Source organism: Tarenaya hassleriana, unplaced genomic scaffold, assembly GCF_000463585.1.
Source record: "Tarenaya hassleriana unplaced genomic scaffold, ASM46358v1 Cleome48, whole genome shotgun sequence".
In the NCBI taxonomy this organism is placed as follows: Eukaryota; Viridiplantae; Streptophyta; class Magnoliopsida; order Brassicales; family Cleomaceae; genus Tarenaya; species Tarenaya hassleriana.
The window spans coordinates 299,408-317,187 of NW_010967498.1; the positions used below are offsets into that span (position 1 = coordinate 299,408).

Genomic DNA, 17,780 nt, shown 5'->3' on the forward strand with positions numbered 1-17,780 from the left:
GGAAAGAGTTTGTGTTGGTTTTGGCTTTATTGTGGCGTTAAGGGAAGCAATGGTGTTTGCGATATGAGTTTTTTTGTTTTTTTAAATTCAGGTTATGGATTTGGATGTGTCAATTAGGGCTCTAGTTGTACTACTTGTGTTCATACAGTTAATTAGAAATCTCTGTTTTATGACCGAAATCTTTGTTTTCTTTATTTATCAATGATAGATGATGATGATACAAATAATTTCATATAAATACCTGAATACACTATAAAACTTCCAGATAAATATATGAATTTTTTAAAATTTTCATATAAATATCCAGATTTTTAAAATCTTTTCAAATAAAATCAAAACTAATTAACGCCATTTAATTTATAACCGAATCCGACGAAAATTAATGGCTCAGTCGATTAACGTCGTCAACAAAAATTATTTTATTTGGCAAATTTTTAAAAGTTTGAGAATTTATGGATGTTTTGAAAATTTTAGCTATTTATTTGAGAGTTTTATAGTTTAGATATTTATTTAAAATTTTTAGGTATTTATATGCGATTATCCCATAAATTTATTACCAATTTCCATATTAATATATGAATTTATATAAATGTATAAATCTATTACCAATTTCCATATTAATACATGAATTTATTATCAATCCGATATAAATGCATAAATTTATCAACAATTTCCATATTAATACATCACTTTTTTTTAACAAATAACTATTTTTTACTCATAATTAAAATAATAAATTTTACATAAGAAAATTAAAAAAATACATAAAAACTCCCCCAAAAAAACTCCATGTCCGATTAAAAAACGGCATTAATTGTAATTGTAATGTAGTTTTTTGAGATACTGCAAACTTCATAATTTTATTTGTCAACTGAAAAATTATATATATATATATATATTTGGAAATTGATAATAAATTGGTGAATATTTACTTGTTACTAATTGAAACAACTGCTGGAACCGGCCCACTAATTGAAAATTTACACGAGTGCAATTCTCTAGTGGACCGGACTATGCTAAACCGGACAAAACCGGTACTAACCGAACCGAGTTTAAATGGGTACAAAACTAAAGCGTGGTCGGAGGTTCTTCTGGTAATTTTGCAATTGCAGACGTGGATCCGCGTCGTAGAAACTTCATGCATACGTGGATCTCCTCTGATCTAATCTAATCCACAAACCAACATTCCAAAAATAATAATTCCTACCCATTCACGTTTTTTTATATTTTTCATTCTTTATCGATTAGAATTATTCCAAATTTATATAGGAATTATATGGACTCTTATTTAATAAACAAATAAAAAATTTCCGGATAAGGTATTTTCTTCCGGTTCAAGCAATCAGTAAACCAATGGTGTTGTGCCACGTTAACGCTATGAACATGAGTACCGTACTCTTCGCCGTACCGGATCACTGAAAAGGCGGGAGGAAATTTAGGGAATTACACGAAAGACACATGGCTGACGTGGCGGGAATATTCCTACGCGGAGATCCAGCTTCCCTTTCTCGTTGGCCTTTATATACAGCTTCTTTGGAGCCAGAATCTCTCACAGAAATCCAGAAATCCCTATTTTACCTCTCCCGTCTCCTCTCTTCTTCCTCGTCGATCCCTCTCTGGGAAATCGGAGAATGGCTCTTCAAGCTATGCTTATCGCCGACGTTCCCAGTCTTCCGGAATCTGTTTCGCTCTGCTCCAATGGATTGTCCGGCGGTAACGCTCGAATCTGTCGCCGTTCGTCGGGGTTTTTCTTCGCCGTTGATGTTCTTCTCTGACTTTTTTTTTGGTATGTGTTCTGGGGGACAGGTCTTGATTTGAGCAAGGCTACGTCGTTTAGGATGCCGAGATTCGCGGTGATTGGACACCGAGGAAACGGCATGAATGCGTTGCAGTCGTCAGATCGGAGAATGAGAGGGTTCAAGGAGAATTCCATTCTCTCGTTCGACGCCGCCTCCAAATTCCCCATTGACTACATAGAATTCGATGTTCAGGTTGGTTGTCCGATCTCTTTCTCTCCCTCTCCATGGTCGGAGTTTTCTAATTATAGTCAACTAGGTATCTTCGCGGCGAACATTCTTTAGATCGTGCGAAACAATCAAAACCCTGAATCCTAGTGCGATTTTTCTTTGGGGTGATAAGTTTTTTTTTTCCGTCGAAGGAGATGCTGATTTTTCGCTCTTTCCTTTCTTGTTTCTGGGTTGCGTTGCGGCTGTTTTCGGATCTTTCTTTTTCTTTTAGTTTCAAAAAATTGAAATGAAATGAGATGGAGGTTGAAGCGAGAGAGACGCGACCATAGAGGCAATGCTGGAAAGTGAAAAAGACGAGCATTCTGGTTTCTTTTTGTAGGTGACGAAGGATCGTTGCCCTGTCATTTTCCACGATGATTTCATCTACTCCGAAGAAAATGTGAGTTCTTGCATTGATCTCGATTCAATTCCTGTTTGTGGTTATCAGTGTGGGGGGTTTTCTCTGTTCTTCATATCTATCTGAACATAGCCCTGATGCACCAGAGTTTGTGAATTTGGACAGGGAACAGTTCATGAGAAGAGAGTGACGGATTTGAGCCTGTCCCAGTTCTTGTGCTATGGACCTCAGAAGGAACCCCGGAAAACAGGGAAAACCCTCTTGAGGAAATCCAAAGAGGGTAAGATCTTGAAGTGGGATGTTGAATTAGATGACTCCCTTTGCACGCTACAAGAAGCGTTTGAACGAGTTGAGCAGACTCTGGGATTCAACATCGAGTTGAAGTTCGATGATTTCACTGTCTACGAACAAGATTTTCTCATTGACGTTCTCCAAGCAGTTCTACAGGTACGTCGCTAAAGCCAACCCTTGTTGTGCACCTTGTCGGAGCAGAATACATACTTGGATAGAGGGTTATATGATTCATACATTGAGGGGTAGGCATTGATCAAAAGATATTGAACTTAATCCAATGCTTCTCCTGATTTCAATATAAGTTTTTTGTTGAATAAGTTTTGTTTCGGAGCAATGATTATGCTCCACACTAGTTCCTAGTAGCTGGGTGAGATTGAGCAGAAAGTTTTGGAGCAGTGGTTATGGTTGTTTGCTGATATAACAATGGTTATGAAACTTTCATTAACTTCAGAAAAGTTGACTACAAAACTAGAGAATATCAATTTGTTGTCTTCATCTTCAACGGTTTTATCGGATATCAACAAATCTCTCAAGTTTTTCGTTTGATTCAAAATGGCAAACAACAGGTGGTGTTTGAATATGCTAAAGACCGTCCGGTGATCTTCTCAAGCTTCCAACCAGATGCTGCGCAACTCCTTCGGAAATTGCAGAGCACCTACCCTGTGTGTACTCTGTTTCCTTGCACCTTATTTCTTGGTTTATCTTCAATGACAAAAACTTAGGAACTATTACACTACCTACTTGAGATCTAAAGCTTGTCTTTTTTTTTCCCAACTGAACCAGGTTTACTTTCTGACTGATGCTGGGGCTACGATTTTCTATGACAAGAGAAGAAACTCGATCGATGAGGCTATTAAGGTTTGCTTAGAGGGAGGGCTGCAGGGCATTGTTTCAGAAGTGAAAGGCGTGTTCAAAAACCCCTCAGCAGTCTCCAGGATCAAAGACTCTAACCTCTCTCTCCTCACTTATGGAAAACTCAAGTAAGCCTCTAATCTCAACACTTGAGACCTTAAGTTTCAGAATTTGTTTTTTCCCAACTAGAGAACTTTTTGATCATCAACAGGGTATTTTTCTGGTAGTGTGTGTAGGATCCAACTTTCTAGTTGTGTCTGGAATTAGTTGTTATATGCCAATCTTTTCCACATGGTGTAATGTCAAAGACAACATCTCTATGGTCGTCTACTGAAGTTTGTGAGAATGCCATGGGTTTTGGATGTTGCAGCAATGTTGGAGAGGCAGTGTACATGCAGTATGTGATGGGGATTGAAGGTGTGATTGTGGATTTTGTTGAAGAGATCACAGAGGCTGTGACCCTGATGATACGGCCTCCATCATCATCGTCATCACCGCTCTCACTATCACCATCATCATCACCTTCTCGATCATCATCATCATCATCAATAACAGAAGAAGATGATTTCGCCACGACAAAACCCAATTTCTCACAGAAGGAGATTGCTTTTCTTCTCAAGCTGGTCTCTGAGTTGATACAACAACAATGACCACCATACATGCCATCTCTTCTTCATATTTTTCTAGATTCTTATCCTCAACACGACTTGTAAATACATTTCTCTTGTAATTTTACGTTTGATTAAAGAAGCGGAAAAAAAAAAATCAAATTGTTCAAGTGGGTTGCGATGGTGATACCCTCCATCGCCAATGAGACACCATCTCTCCGCTGCCTTAACCATGAAGCAAAGATGAAACTTTTTTTTATATATTTTTTTAAAATGTGTTAAGTTGGGTATTGTTCCTTGGAGAATCACAATGGGATCAAATTCAAGAATCCAATTCCTCTAAGCTTCAAAAGCTACTTTCTTTTCAATTAAGCTTTGATGACATATTAATTTTCCGCATTAAAATCATATATCTTTTATTTTGAAACAGCCAAAAAACGGTCGCATTGCTCTGTCTTCTCCCTCCGACATGTTTTTGATTGGTTAATTAAGGAGAGACATTAAAACATTTATAAAAAAAAATTAAAATAAAAATTACATCTCCACAGATTCTCGATGGGGCCCCAGACCAAGGAGTTTCTGTTACGTCTCTCAAAACCGTCTTTATATAAACCCATTTGAGCGCCTCCCTCACTCGGAATCAAAACATCTCAATTCCGAATCCCCTTCCATCACAGGATCCTCCTCCTCCTCCTCCTCCCCCTGCGTTTTTCCGCTTCGATTCTCCTTTTGCTTCAATGGAGATTCAGCTTTTCACTGGGTTTAGGTTTTCTCCAAACGACATGGAAATCGTGAATCATTATCTGAAGAGGAAGGTTCTTGGCCTGCCATTGTGCGCCGATTTCATGGTTGATGTTGATGATCTCGCCTGGAGGGATCCTTGTACCTTGCCTGGTACGTTGTTTTGATCTCTGCCCTGATGTTTCGGTTTTTGCCTTTCTGGGTGGGGAGGAACAATCGGCATAAACAGAGGACGAAGTTTTCAATATTTTCATCATGTGAAATGGGCTGAATATTGAGCGAATCAGATGTTGTCACATCTAGGGTTTTAAGAGGGACGAAGCACGTTGCTCAAACGTTTCCTTGGGCTAAACTTCCATTTTTTCTGGGGTTTTTTTTTCCTTGTTTCTGAGTTGGAAAATTCGCTTTCGTCTTGTAAGATAGTCTGGATCGATTAGGGCAAGAGAAAACAGATTTTGTTGCAGTTTGTAATCTACGACACGGATTCGACGAAGCAAGCTGCCCAAAGGCCACATTGGGCATCATTTACCCACTTTCTTCCTTTTTATGTTTCCTAGCCGGAAAAGATTTCGCCATTGATGGCGAAAAACTCTCAACCCTCATGTTGATATGATGAACTGTTCATGGGTTTTGCGAACTGTGCTGAATTATGATAAGGGTCTCCGTCCTAATGACAAATTAGAAAGCTTCGGCTGTAAAAGATGGATGATCGAGAGGTGATTTTTATTTCTATTTTTCTCAGGAGGAGACAAGCACAGGTATTTCTTCAGCAAAAAGATTAGGAATGTGGTTACAATGTCTCGTTATTGGACACCAATGGGGCAAGAGATGGGGATTTTGGATCCTGTAAGCAACGACGTGGTTGGGATTAGACAAACACTGGCTCTTGTTCACACCGATGGGAAGATGCCTTTGCCTTTTAATCAGCCTAAATCCTTTTGGTTCATGCACGAGTATCGCTTCACCGAGGTAAATCTTCTTGCGTTTTGTTCTCAGACACCTGATTCAGACTCTGTTCATGAAGTTATCCGTGTTTGAACATTGCCTAAAAAGCTTGTTGTCTGTTCACTGAAGGGTGTTTTGAATGATGCAAATTTGGAATGAGATTAGCTTTAATGGTGTTTTCCTTTGTCTCTCTGTGATTCCGATATAAAATGCTCTGGCTCAGATGCATGGAACGGGTGAGCAAGAGTGGGCTGCTTATCATGTCTTTCACAAGGAGATCAAGACCTATGATGGCATCAACCTTCAGCTACACAGTGAAACAGACGAATCTGAAGGGAGTGACGATGAAGAAAGTAACTACGGAGAGAATGATGAAGAAGAGAACATTGGCGATATGCCCGACTTCATTGATCACATCGATCAAGATGAAGAGGGCTCCGGCTTTGGTCCTCCGCCACCTGATTCACCTTAGCTCGGAGCTTAGAGAAGATTGACAGCAGAAAAACCATTTTGACATCACAAAATCCGTTCCATGTTTTGATCCTGAGAAGAATCTCCTGGTTTTCATGTCTAGTTGCACTTGCAGAAGAGCTCAAATGACATTCAGTTCTTCCGGATTCTTTGTACTGTATAGCACTAGATCATGTTATAGGTCTGTCTGATATTTTCTTAGTAAAACCCTTGCTGATATTCTTAGCTGACTCTTGCGAAATTTCATGCGCCTTCACGCTACTCGAGCTCGATTGTATAAGTCGGTTACAGTGTCAAAAAGAGAGGAATCTAGAAAGAGAGAATATAGAAGTGAATGTGATCATATTTCAATTGTTCGGAGAACAGAATCATAGACAAGGGTTCATAGTGGAAAAGGGTATCTGCAGAAATGGAGGGTTCATGTCTCTCGGCATCAGAACTCAATTCCCAATCTGTCCAATTCTTTTACACCCTTTTTGCTTACCATTTTTATCGAGTTTTTGAAGATGGAGATAGGGTTCTAATGAAGAAAACGTATTGTATATTCTGGTCATCGTTATTCGGTTTGCTCTAAAGGGTCATGCCTCTAGTATACTGCGAATGCTGTTACGTATAAGATGAGATGGACGTTAATGGCTCGGTTAACGTTCACACGGGAAGCTGCAGAAAACCAGACAGGCTAAATATGGAAACCGGTCTGTTTCTAGTTAAGAAACATCAAAGGCTTAGGTTCTCTCCCAATGCGTGAATATCTGTGGCACTAAACAAGAAAAGAAACTTATTTTTGCCCATGGTGTGGTGATCTTCCTCTAAGCTTTATTCGAACTCTGGCCAATTCCATCTTTCTCGTTTTTTGAATTCTAAGGCTTGTTCGGGGAAATGGGTTGCGGCGTTTCACGGCCGGAGACTGAAGAGGAGGGAGGAGAATTCAAGATGGTCATCACTCACAGATCGATCCATAGCCGAGTTGTGGCTGATAGCTTCACGTTGAACAGACAGTTTCTCGGTGGCGATCCTTCGCCCGAGAAAGAATCCAAACCCAACGGTTCTGACCGCACAGAGAACGCGAAAAAGGACGGCGCTGAGATGGAAAGTGATAGAGGGTCGAGCGGTACGGACGTCGGAAAAGACGACTGCGTGCCCGAAAACAGCATATTGTTGTGTCCCCGATCTCCGAGTTTCCGCATTTACTGCGACATCCTCCTTGATCACGATGATCACGTCGACAAATCCGATGACAGTAAGTTGTTTTTTCTCGAATGATATTACGTGTGTGTATATATATAACGCTGAAAACGTTACGTTCCGAAATATATATAATGATCTGTATATATGGAGACTGTTGTGTGTGTGTGTTTTAATGGGGTTTGATTTCTGTAACTGTTAGTTTAGTTTGTATAAAAAAACATAAAATCTGATCAAGAAAACATTACTTTTTGATTCATCATACACTGGCTTATATATATATATATATATATATATGATATCTTCAGGCTGTGATCGTCCCGTGAGTCAGAAGCCGCTGAACAAATGCCAATCCAACGTTAAGAAGGTACATGCATCCGTACATTTAGAGATGGGCCTTTATTATATATATATATATATAATATGTATATATGTATGTATGTATGTAACAGTGTTTTTGTGTAGGAGAAAGTGAGAAGACGAGAAACAAGAAGAACAAGAATAGGAAGAAGGATTAAGAATGTGAGGAAGCTTCTGAACAAGTAAAACCCCGACACGAAGAAGAAGATGATGATGATTTTACATGATTCTATATGCTATTGTACATATAAAAAAAGTAGAGCGTGAGTATATACATTTATATATATATATATATATGTATATGTATGTGCGTATGTATTAGCAGACAAAAGTAGTTTGGGTGTCTCCGCGACAAGAAAACATACATACCGTATAGTTAGTTAGACGTACGATAATTTTGCCATCGTCGAAAAAATATAACCGGGTTTTTTTTTCCGATTTGGGGTTTTTAAATTCTGTTTTATTAGGAGAATATATATTTTCTACGAATTTTGTTTCACAATTATTTTGGTTATTTTTTATATTTGATTCGATTTAAGTTAAAATTCTATTAACTTAGATTATATTCAATTTCTATATAATATATATATATATATATATATTTTAAACGGCCTGTCCTTGCAAATGAATTTGTAATGATTGAGTCTATTTTAATTAATCAATGATAACAAGAAATGTGTATACATTGAACATTCGTTCGCCAAGAACATTTTTCAAAGATATCAAATCTACCAATGGGACAAATGTCTAAGTCTGTTTATGTTTACATGCATGAATACTAATATTCAAATTTATTGTTGGTCCAATTTCATAAGATAATATTATTTGAAACCTCATCAAATAAAACACCGTCCCTGTGATTTGAGATGTCAATCGTATGAACTAAAACATTGACTATTTATAATTCGGCTCTATTTACGTTGAGAAAATTTTTAATATATAGTTAATATTCAGAATATAATTAGATTTCTTTTTTAAATTGTAATAACTTTTTATATATATTAAAAAAACAATTATTGTGAAAAGGGAAAAGGGGAGGGAGCATGTGGGGAAGGAAGGTTTGACCCTCCCACTGGCGGTCAAAGCTAAATAATGATGATCACTTTCCTTCCCTGTCATCAATCTTTGACTTTTGACCTCTTCCCCATCCCGTTCTACCCACTATGATCTCGCCACGTGTCCTTTCTCGCTATCTCATCCGTCGATCTTTGTAGATCCTCATCGCCGTACACGTGTATTACTATCAGCCGTTGATGATTCCTCTTGCTGTTTTTCCCTTCCGGGTTCCGTCTCCGTCTCTCTCTGTTTCGATCTGTTTTTTGACCAAACTTTAGAGAGAAAAAAAACTGAAGCTTTGATTTTTTTTTCTTCTTCCTTCAATGTCGTTGAACACATTCGACGATACTTGAATCTCACTCCCTCTTCGTCTCCTTATCTTCATTCTCTCTCTGTTTCTCCGATTTCGTCTGGCGAATCTGCTTTTCTCTTCTCGTTCCGGTGATAAAAATCTCGGATTTCTGCGACGAATTTCTCTCTTTCCGTTGTCTGTTTTGGTGAGATCTTCGCGTTTTAGGGTTTTTGTTCTCGTTCGTGTTCTCGGGATGATGAAAGCTTCAATCGGGAGGTTGAGGAGATTCGCATTTCACAAGGTCGATGCGAAGGACAAGGGAGAGTTTTTGCCGACGGCACAGATTGACGAGCTCGCCCGAGCAGCCAAGGTACTTCATCCGGTCTCTGATCCCTCTTTTTTCTTTCTGGGTTATTAGTATTTGATGTTGCCGGGGACTAGGGTTTTGCGGAATGGGGTGGGGGATTTAAATAGGGTTTATGCTTTGCGAGGGTATTAGCTTTGGAATTCTTCGTAGTTTTATCGAGTTTCTCAGGGGAATTGGATCATTGTAATGCTTTATCCAACATATTTCTTGGTCCTGGAACGATCAGTGATTGTTGATTGCCGATTTCTTTATTGGAAAGTGAAGAACATGTTTAGAAACTCTCTATTTGGTAGGAAATCATCCGAATTCTCTTCTTAGTAGGGGAATTTGGGGCAGTGGGGTATGATAGATTCAAGGATTTTACATTTGTAAGTGTATCTAATTGTTGTAGAATTGGAGAATAGTTAGCCATGGATTTAAAAGTAAGATTTTGTGGAAATTTAGGTTTTATTGGAATGGTGTGAGATTTAAGTAGGTTTTATCCATGAAGGTAGTAGTGGCTTTGAAACTCTTTTGGAGTTTGTGAAGTTCGTAAAGCAAAGTGATCAAAACATTCTGTGTTGATAATTCAAGTTAACTAGCTTTCCCCTTGATGTTGATTAGCATATTTAGAAATCTCTCGGTTTGGTAGTAAAGGACCCCCATTTTCTTCCTTTTTAAGAAATTTTTGTTGTCCGTCGGCTGTTCCTTGTTAGCTGTTTGATAGTTTCATGAATTAGGATTGGAGAAATTGTAGTTATTCTTTGGATTTGTCTTTAGTTATTATCGTAAAAAAAGTTCTCTTTTTATCGGGTATGAAGTGATAGTTCCTTGAGACAACGTGTCTCTCGTGGTTTCCCAGGATATGCAAGACATGAGAGAATGCTATGATAGATTACTCTCTGCAGCCGCTGCTACTGCTAATAGTGCATATGGTGAGCAATAATTCATCTCCGCTGATATGTAAATCCAGCTTCTGTCATAAATTCCTTTCCAATCTTGTATTCATTATTACATATACTTTATGGTTTTGCCTTTGTTTGGTAATTTCAGAGTTCTCAGAATCGTTGGGGGAAATGGGTTCTTGTTTGGAGAAAATTGCACCACACAGCGATGAAGAAAGCGGTAAGCAAATTAGCTGTTAGATAATTTACTTCCCCTTATTGTGTTTTACTGCCATGACATTGTTCCTTTTTTTGCAGGTAAAATCTTGTCAATGTTGGGTAGAGTTCAGTTTGATCTGCAGAGACTCGTTGACAACTATGTAAGTGTTATGTTTCGACCTTACACTCGGTGAGACATTGAAGTTCAAATCTAAAGAGAATGATGATTTATTTCTTTTGTTCTTTCTTCAGCGCACAAATATATTCAAGACGATTACACACCCCTCGGAATCGCTTCTCAACGAACTTAGAACTGTCGAGGTGTGTCAAATCACTTTCATTATCGTATCATGTCATGTCTTTGTTTTTTACAATTGAACAGTTATTCAATGCCAAAAGCTAGAAACCCTGGAAATTATACAATACCCACAACCCATTTAGACCGTAATCTGTTAATGTTCTTGTATTCAAAGAATGCTAATCGGTTTGTCGCCATCAATTTGAACAGGACATGAAGCGGCAATGCGATGAAAAGAGGTTCGCTATTAGAATTCTAATATGTTGTTATTTGGTTTTGGTCCAAAAAACTTTAGCTTTGCTTTCTAAACATACGATCTGTTAAATTTACAGAGACGTTTTCGAGTATATGATGGCTCACGTGAAAGAGAAAGGGAGGCCGAAAGGGAAAGGAGAGAACTTTGTGTCGCATCAGTTACAAGCCGCTCATAACGAATTCCATGATGAGGCAACATTGTGCCTTTTTCGATTGAAATCTCTTAAGCAAGGACAGTCTCGAAGCCTTCTCACACAAGCAGCCCGCCACCACACTGCTCAGGTCCGTCCCAAGAGATTGATCAACAATATTATTTTACTGATTGATCTTCGAATTGTATACCTATGTCAATCCACTTGAAAAATTAAGCGTTTTCCTGAGGTGCCCGTCTTTGTATATGAGTAGATGCGTATGTTTCGAGATGGAATAAAATCTCTTGAGGCCGTTGAACAACACGTTAGGATCGCTGCGGAGAAGCAACATATTGACTGCGAGCTCTCTGTTCATGGAAATGAAATGGAAGATAACGAGGATGATGATGATGATGACCAATGCATTAACGAAGACAGGGAACTCAGTTTTAACTGCGGAATGAGCACTCGGAGAGTGGAAGCTCTCTCTACGCCTCGGAGCTCGATGAAGGTAAGACGAATCTGAATATAATAAATAAATAAATAATCCAGTCTATTGCTTGCTTCATCGAACTCAAAAACCAAATCTCAAGAACTTCCATTTTCTCTTCCAGGCCGAGGATGCAGACCTCTCGTTTCCACGCCCTTCAGCAACAGAGCCTGCAACGGTGTGTTTTTTTGTGTTGTCATGTGTTCTACACCTGCAATGGGTTGAAAGATCCATGATTTCTTTAGTTACAGCGAGTTGTTTATGCGATCTCTATGCTTTTGTGCAGATGTATGCATATAAAAAGGAAGAACACCAAGCTTCGAGCCACGATCACAGAGCGAGCAGCCATTCAGCCCCATTGTTCTTGGAGAAAAAACCCGATTTAACAGATAGGTTGAGGCAGATGAATCCATCCGTCATGGCCCAGGCTGCGAATGCATATGTATTACCTACCCCGATTGATTCGAGGTACAATCCAGCTCCCCAAACTTCAAATGCAAAACCCACTAGCCAAAGTGGAAATATATGGCATTCATCACCGTTGGAACATATGAAGAACGGGAAAGATACCGAAAACAGCAATAATATCTCTACCCGATTACCCCGTCCCTCTGTAGAACGGGAATCCAACGATGTGGCTGCATCCCAGAAAGCAGCAAGGCATGCGTTTTCCGGGCCACTTGTGAGCAAACCCTTCTCAGCGAAACCCATTTCCACGGAGACATTCTCGGGTGCAGTTTCCCGATTGCCAGTCCCGACACCTGTTGCCATGGTTCCTCATCAGTCATCTTCTTCTCCAAAGGTATCACCTGGTGCTTCACCGCCACTCGCATCTCCCCCTCGGGTTAGCGAGCTCCATGAGCTCCCGACCCCCCCGCCTCCATTGCTACCTCGACATCGTCCAAAGTCTTCTGCTCTGGCCGGTCACTCGGCTCCTCTTACTGCATGGAGCCAAGACAGCAAAAGTACAGTTCCATCATCAACCAGCATTGTCGCCTCACCTCTTCCTGTTCCGCCATTGATCGTCCCGAGAAGCTTCTCTATACCTTCGAGAAACCAGAGAACCATGGCTCAAGGCCTGCCCGAGAAGAACCAAGACGCTGTAGCGTCCCCGCCATTAACACCGATGTCCCTAATGAACCACAGATCGCCATCTCGAGCTCAGACAGGTCAAGCGAGAGGTAATAAATGAGCAGGTTTTGTCTTGTCTGTGTCTAGTATTTTTTGGCATGGATTCTCTGCAACTGAACTGGTAAGGGCATGGATGATGCAGGGGGAAGCTGATGCAAGTGAAGCGGGAACGAGAAATGGTGGTTGTAGAGAGACAGATCCATTTAGTAAATATAGAGGTTGATATTTGTATTCTTTAGTTGGTGAAATCTTCTCCCAATGTAAATCTGAAACCAGATGTTTTTCTTTGATTCCTTTTATCCCTTCTCCTACAAAAAAACACTATGCCCTTTTTCCAATCTTTAGATGTAGATTGTGTCATAAATTCATGATTTTAAATTCTTCTAAATAAATATATATTTTTATTTTATGAGGTTTTTTGGAAAATATCGTCCTATGTTGAAAAAACCCTTTTTTAAATATATATATATATATATATATATATATAATGGGTTTACATTACATTGTTTCGAAAAATAGATATTAAATATTTTTGTCTCGAAAAAAAGGAATTGATGACGTCGGCGCCGTAAAAACACGTGGCGAATATCTAGGGAGGGGAGACAGGCTAAGGTCCTGAGGAAGGAGATAGAGACGAGTTCGACTGGTCCGTACATCGCCGTCTATGGAGATCTTCGCCGCTGCTTCTGTAACTTCGCCTAGATTCCTCCGTTTTCCTCTTCCTTCGCCTCAATCTCATCTTCCGGCTGCTGTTCACCCCCCGTCGCCGTCGCCGCTGTTTAGACTTTGTTCTTGCCGCAAGCATATCGCTCCGTCTCGCTGTCTTTCCGACCAGTCTGCGTTTTCCGGTGAGTTTTCGATATCCTAACGACCAGTGTTCTTGCTCTTCGTGACTGCCTGGTATTCGAGATCATTTCCCAATTCTTGGTTTCCGCCGTCTTTTCGTCCTGTTATTCTCCGACGATAGGACGTGTGAACGAATGCTGGTCGAGTTTGGCGAAATCTGTACATGTTCTTCGCCTGTGTTTGAAGTGGAAAATTCTCTAGTTTCGGTGCCATTACAGTCTTGATTGATCGGTTTCTTTCCTTTAAACATTTTCTTGAGTACTTGGGCATCAAGTGTTCGATAATATGCCTGATACCCAATTTCCGCCCCTTTCTTCCCTGTTATGCTTCTCCATGGATCCTAACTGTTCGAGTTTTGGCGGAGTTTGTAAACATTCTTCGCCTCACTGGTCGATTTTTTTTTTCTTTTTCTGTTGCTTAGGGACCAAGGTTGCTGATCCAGCTCCCTCACTTGTTGTGAAGGTGAGATCTTTTTCCTTGAGTCCACCAGAAACATTCACCCCTTGTTTCGGAGGAAGTTATATTTTTAACCATACCTGTCTGAACTGAACTCAGAGGAAAGCTATTGACATTGCCCCTGAACTGAAAGGAACTTCTATATTTCTGATTGGTAAGACTAGCTTCAGTTAACTTACTGCTGGGCGCTTCGATTTCTAATTGTGCCCGTCGTATGGACTTTTGATATGTGAGACTTCTCAATCTGGAATAGGGATTAACAACCACATTAAGACCAACTTAGGGAAGCTTTTGGCAGAGGCATTACGATATTACTACTTTGACAGGTAATCACGGGTTGCTCCCCGTTATCTGCCTGTCTTGGTTGCCATTGATCTCGTAACCCTTTTGAGCATGCTTGATATTTCTCTCATTTCTTATTGTTATTGGATCTCTTTTTTCCGATTATGTACTTGCAAAAGTGGGCCAGTGAGGTACTTGCAAAAGTGAATACAGACACAAAACAAATGCCTTTTAAATCCTATCATTACCTCTATGAGGTCATTACCTCCATAAATCCTTGTTACTGCTCTTTCCTTCTCTTTTAATCTATGACTTCATCTTGTATTTCCTAAAACCCAACCCCAATCAATATCAGTTCTTGTTTTCTTTAGCGATAACTTGGTTGCAGAAGCAGCTGGTGGCGAAACAACTGCTAGAGCTTACAAGGAAGCTGACAAGAAGGGGTTTCAAGAGTCTGAGGTAAACTTTCACATTTTATCTGCCACTTTTCAACACGGATTCTGAACTAATCGGATTACTGTGTGATGGTTGATCGATATGGAAGATTTCTTACTGGTACATATTCAAATTAATCCGATTTCTTGTAAATATTGGTCTATGTAAAAGATTGTTTGCAGGCCATGACTTTGATATCCCTACATGTTGTTGCAGACTGAAGTGCTGAAGCAGCTATCATCAATGGGTCGACTTGTGGTTTGTGCAGGAGATGGAGCAGTCCAGAGCTCAACAAATCTGTATGTTCTACATAAGTTTGCCGTAATTTCACCAGTAGTTTGATTTTTAAAATTAGTACTAACTTTGTGGTCTATACATACACCAACATTTACCTAATTCTTAATATCCGCATCTTCCAAGCATGATCCCGTTGAATTATAAAAAATTTAGATGGTCTGTTTCTAAGTGACGACTGATGGTCCTAAAGGCTCCTTCAGTTGCTTTGCTCACATGGAATGATTAATAGAATCTAGCAATTAATCCGATAGTTACTCATTTTTCCCCTTTTATGCATCTCTTTGCGATGGCAGCTTGATGTCACACAAATATACATATATACCTCAGATATGCATGTATATACATACATAAACATATCAGAGTCAAGTGACAACTTTGTGTACTCACATTAACAAGCTTTCAAGTTTCACCTTGAATTGAATTTTCTTTTGTAGTTCTTTATAACCCGTCTTGTTGGTTCTCTTTGTCACAAATATATAACAGTGCGCTTATAAGACATGGGATCTCCATATGGATTGATGTTCCTCTGGATATAGCGGCAAGAGGAGCTTCATCCAGTGCAGAGCCTTCCCCTGAGGTATTCTTTCCCATGAACTGCTTAAGGTCTCTCTCTCTCTCTGTTGGATATGGATAACCAAAGACGTTAACTGTTTTTTTGATGGATGAGCAGGTATTTGATGAACTACGAGCTGCATATGAGAAATCAAGAAATGGGTACTCAACAGCAGATGCAACCATTTCCCTTCAGAGCAAGATCTCTCATATCCAAAGATGGTTTCTTTTATGAATATGAGCTTCATCTCCATCACACCTTCTGACTGATTCTGACGTTTTGTTGTCTGGAACGACAGAAGTAGCGACTCAGCTGGGGTGTGAAGACTTGGAAGCAGTATCCATGGAAGACATTGCACTGGAGGTAAACCTTAAAAACACTAAGCTCATTATAAGGCAAAGACATTAGCAATGTGTGAGAGTAGAGCAAAAGGGTGACATTTACAGATGATTTTTTGTTTTTGGTTTTCAGGTTCTGAAAGAGATAGAGAAGCTGACCAGAGTGAAGAAAATGATGCAAGAAGCTGCTCGACCTTTCTAAGGTACCCTCCCTCTCGATCTCGATCTCAAGCGCATACACATTCATTGCAGCATGTTCATTACCGTACGTCAACTCGAACGAGACGCAGAAATATAAATGAAACCTGTGTCTGGTTCGGGGAATGTTTCATTCTTTTCTTTTTCTCAAGTAAAACATGTTATTTAGGAACCTGTTGCTGTTGGGACTTCCGTCTGGAAGTGACTTTGGGTTTGTAGGATCATTCGTTTGTCCTTTATCACGTGAGCCCGTTGGAAGTCACGTGATGGCATTCATCTCCCAAGTGGGCGTGAGGGTTGAGCTTTATTTACGGATTTGGGCCCTCTTCTTCAAGGATAAGACCTGAAAAGCTCTATCCCTACCTCTTCTTTCTCCTGTTTTTCTTCTTCTATTTTTCTCATTATATATATATATATATATATATGCGTGTGCGTATATAGTAAATGAAAAATATGAGTTTGGATGATTAACTCATTGATATGGGTCCTACTTGAGTGAAACTCATATTTTACTGCCCAATTAGTTATTATTCCATATAATCATGAGTTATATATAATCTCTCTTTGTTTTAATGTGTGAATGGTTTTGTTTGTAATCTTTATTCAAGTGAAACTCTACATTATTCTCCAATTAATTATTTGTATTATCTACGATAATTATTACTTTAATTTTTTTTTTCTTGGCGATGTTTTGTCATTGATGGTACCTTATAGTCAATCTAATACTCACCCTTTGAGGTAAATTGAAGAAATTTGAGTGGAACACATAGTTTTGTCAATTTAAATAGCAAATAGAAATGAGTCGTTTTTGTATTTGATCTCATGCTAAAAATAAATAGTAAACATCACTAGTTTTTAATCCATGTGATATGATTTATTTTTATTATCCTTAAATAGATGTGATATGATGTGATATAATTTATTTTTATTATGATGTGATATGATTTATTTTCATTATTATTAAAGATTGAATTATAAAATTTTTATATAAATATATCTGAATTTTTTAAAATTTTCATATAAATATCCAAATTTTTAATAACGATGTTTATTTTATAATAGAATCTGTCAGAAATTGATGACTTAATATCTGGACATGTTAATATCGTTAACAAAACTTGTTTTATTCGGGAGATTTTCAAAAATTTAAATATTTTTGTGAAAATTTTGAAAAGTTTAGATATTTAAATGAGAATTTTATAGTTTATATTTATGTGGGAATTTTATGAAAATTAAGGTATTTGTATTTGATTTTTTTCTAAAAATAATATATCTTATCAAAAACTTTTATTTGATTCTTTATTCATTACAATATTTGAATATAAAGATAGTGTCAATCTATTTGAATTTCCCAAAACGAAAAAATTACCTTGTAATTAGATAGAATGTTCCTATAAAAATTTGATTAAATAAATAATTTTACTTTCATTATAATAAAATCTTTTTTAATAAT

General features: G+C 38.5%; 6 protein-coding genes across 9 annotated transcripts in view; all 6 read left to right on the forward strand.

Moving 5' to 3' along the window:
• Positions 1-194, forward strand: part of LOC104825640 (probable protein S-acyltransferase 7) — a 3,767-nt gene extending 3,573 nt beyond the window's left edge. The window contains exon 6 of the mRNA XM_019204001.1: positions 8-194. The gene's annotated coding sequence lies outside the window, so the exon portion shown is untranslated. The remainder of the gene's footprint in view (positions 1-7) is intronic.
• Positions 195-1,566: 1,372 nt separating this feature from the next.
• Positions 1,567-4,379, forward strand: LOC104825641 (glycerophosphodiester phosphodiesterase GDPD2-like). Its single transcript, XM_010558002.1, has 7 exons — positions 1,567-1,713; positions 1,807-1,991; positions 2,347-2,406; positions 2,530-2,811; positions 3,225-3,320; positions 3,442-3,638; positions 3,881-4,379. The coding sequence occupies exons 1-7, from the start codon at positions 1,632-1,634 to the stop codon at positions 4,158-4,160; spliced, it is 1,182 nt and encodes a 393-aa protein (XP_010556304.1). The 5' UTR covers positions 1,567-1,631; the 3' UTR covers positions 4,161-4,379.
• A 361-nt stretch (positions 4,380-4,740) lies between these two features.
• LOC104825642 (NAC domain-containing protein 83-like) lies at positions 4,741-6,500 on the forward strand. The gene is made up of 3 exons (XM_010558004.1): positions 4,741-5,012; positions 5,602-5,828; positions 6,028-6,500. The coding sequence occupies exons 1-3, from the start codon at positions 4,856-4,858 to the stop codon at positions 6,274-6,276; spliced, it is 633 nt and encodes a 210-aa protein (XP_010556306.1). The 5' UTR covers positions 4,741-4,855; the 3' UTR covers positions 6,277-6,500.
• Positions 6,501-6,596: 96 nt separating this feature from the next.
• On the forward strand, positions 6,597-8,239 carry LOC104825644. The gene is made up of 4 exons (XM_010558005.1): positions 6,597-6,970; positions 7,141-7,515; positions 7,769-7,827; positions 7,926-8,239. The coding sequence occupies exons 1-4, from the start codon at positions 6,898-6,900 to the stop codon at positions 8,004-8,006; spliced, it is 588 nt and encodes a 195-aa protein (XP_010556307.1). The 5' UTR covers positions 6,597-6,897; the 3' UTR covers positions 8,007-8,239.
• A 901-nt stretch (positions 8,240-9,140) lies between these two features.
• LOC104825645 (uncharacterized protein At2g33490) lies at positions 9,141-13,293 on the forward strand. The gene is made up of 11 exons (XM_010558006.1): positions 9,141-9,538; positions 10,377-10,449; positions 10,568-10,639; positions 10,717-10,778; positions 10,870-10,938; positions 11,126-11,154; positions 11,248-11,452; positions 11,576-11,812; positions 11,916-11,969; positions 12,078-12,972; positions 13,065-13,293. The coding sequence occupies exons 1-11, from the start codon at positions 9,422-9,424 to the stop codon at positions 13,073-13,075; spliced, it is 1,824 nt and encodes a 607-aa protein (XP_010556308.1). The 5' UTR covers positions 9,141-9,421; the 3' UTR covers positions 13,076-13,293.
• A 196-nt stretch (positions 13,294-13,489) lies between these two features.
• Positions 13,490-16,900, forward strand: LOC104825646 (probable inactive shikimate kinase like 1, chloroplastic). 4 transcript variants are annotated; one of them, XM_010558008.2, is made up of 11 exons: positions 13,492-13,770; positions 14,190-14,230; positions 14,324-14,378; positions 14,478-14,550; positions 14,878-14,965; positions 15,158-15,240; positions 15,722-15,815; positions 15,909-15,987; positions 16,090-16,154; positions 16,263-16,332; positions 16,530-16,900. In XM_010558008.2, exons 1-10 carry the CDS (start codon positions 13,587-13,589, stop codon positions 16,329-16,331), a joined length of 831 nt encoding a protein of 276 aa, XP_010556310.1. In that variant the 5' UTR covers positions 13,492-13,586; the 3' UTR covers position 16,332; positions 16,530-16,900. The 4 variants fall into 4 exon arrangements, with proteins under 4 accessions (XP_010556311.1, XP_010556310.1, XP_019059535.1 ...); XM_019203990.1 differs by having other exon boundaries at positions 16,547-16,900; XM_010558007.2 differs by having other exon boundaries at positions 13,493-13,770; positions 16,497-16,900.
• The last annotated feature ends 880 nt before the right edge of the window (positions 16,901-17,780 follow it).